This window comes from Chiloscyllium plagiosum, chromosome 10 (genome assembly GCF_004010195.1).
Source record: "Chiloscyllium plagiosum isolate BGI_BamShark_2017 chromosome 10, ASM401019v2, whole genome shotgun sequence".
NCBI classification, from domain to species: domain Eukaryota; kingdom Metazoa; phylum Chordata; class Chondrichthyes; order Orectolobiformes; family Hemiscylliidae; genus Chiloscyllium; species Chiloscyllium plagiosum.
Window position 1 is genome coordinate 56558433 of NC_057719.1, and position 957 is coordinate 56559389.

Here is a 957-nt window from a genome sequence, read left to right on the forward strand (position 1 = left end):
CTGATGAAGAAAGAATATGCCTAACAATGACCTGCAGTGGGATGAGGTCAAACGGCCTTGTGGGGCCAGAAATAAGCATTTTGTCACAGACAAGGCCGGATAAGACGAGAGATAAGCAGGAGTGGTGGGACCAGTCTTAGGGAAGTGGAGGATGTAAACGGGGGGGAACAATGAAATAAGAAAAAAAATGTAAGAACCAAATTATATAAATATCGAGAGTTTGTTGAATTTGGTGTATGTCCTCTGCCTTGCTTGGCACTGGACATCGCACCCACTTGCAAGTGTAAAAATAAATGACACTACTGATTCAGATCTTGTCTTGGACTGCAATTATTGAAGTGTGAGAGCTTTGTTTCTCACAAACATTAACCCTTTCTGAACCATTAAATTACACCAGATTATCAGGCATTTAAAATGAAGAGAAAATTTTGGAAATGCTCAGGTCAGATATTAAAAAATCACAGAGTTTAAATCTGAACTTTATTTTGCATTTGATAGTTTGAGAATCCACAACATTTCACTCTCGAGATGATTATATTATTTATTTTTGGATGTTGTGGGTGACAGTGTCCACAGCCAGGCCTCCGGGAGTACTGCCGGGTCAGAGGTCTGTGAAACCGGATATCCTGTCGGGCTGAGGATCAGTTCCGGTTGTGGCGCTGCATGTTGTTGGTCTCCGGTTTGGTTTCTTTGTCACAATGTCCCGGGGATCGAGCGCCGGCTTTGACCGTCACATCACCATCTTCTCCCCGGAGGGAAGGTTATACCAAGTAGGTGAGTCACAGACACAGAGACCCGGCCCCGGGCCCGGCCCGAGCCGGCTCAGAACTGCCCCGTCATCCCGGGCCCAACCCACAGCCAGAGGAGGGCGGCCTGAACTACCCCCTCACTGGGGGAGGGGGAGGGCCACCCCATCACTGGGGGAGGGGGTGGGAGAAATCGCACTGACACTGGGGG

General features: G+C 48.5%; 1 protein-coding gene across 1 annotated transcript in view; it reads left to right on the forward strand.

Moving 5' to 3' along the window:
* The first annotated feature begins 589 nt into the window (after positions 1-589).
* The window catches only part of psma6a (proteasome 20S subunit alpha 6a), a 15444-nt gene continuing 15076 nt past the window's right edge, over positions 590-957 (forward strand). Inside the window, exon 1 of the mRNA XM_043697819.1 lies at positions 590-774. Coding sequence (XP_043553754.1) covers positions 699-774 — 76 coding nt within the window. The 5' untranslated portion in view covers positions 590-698. The remainder of the gene's footprint in view (positions 775-957) is intronic.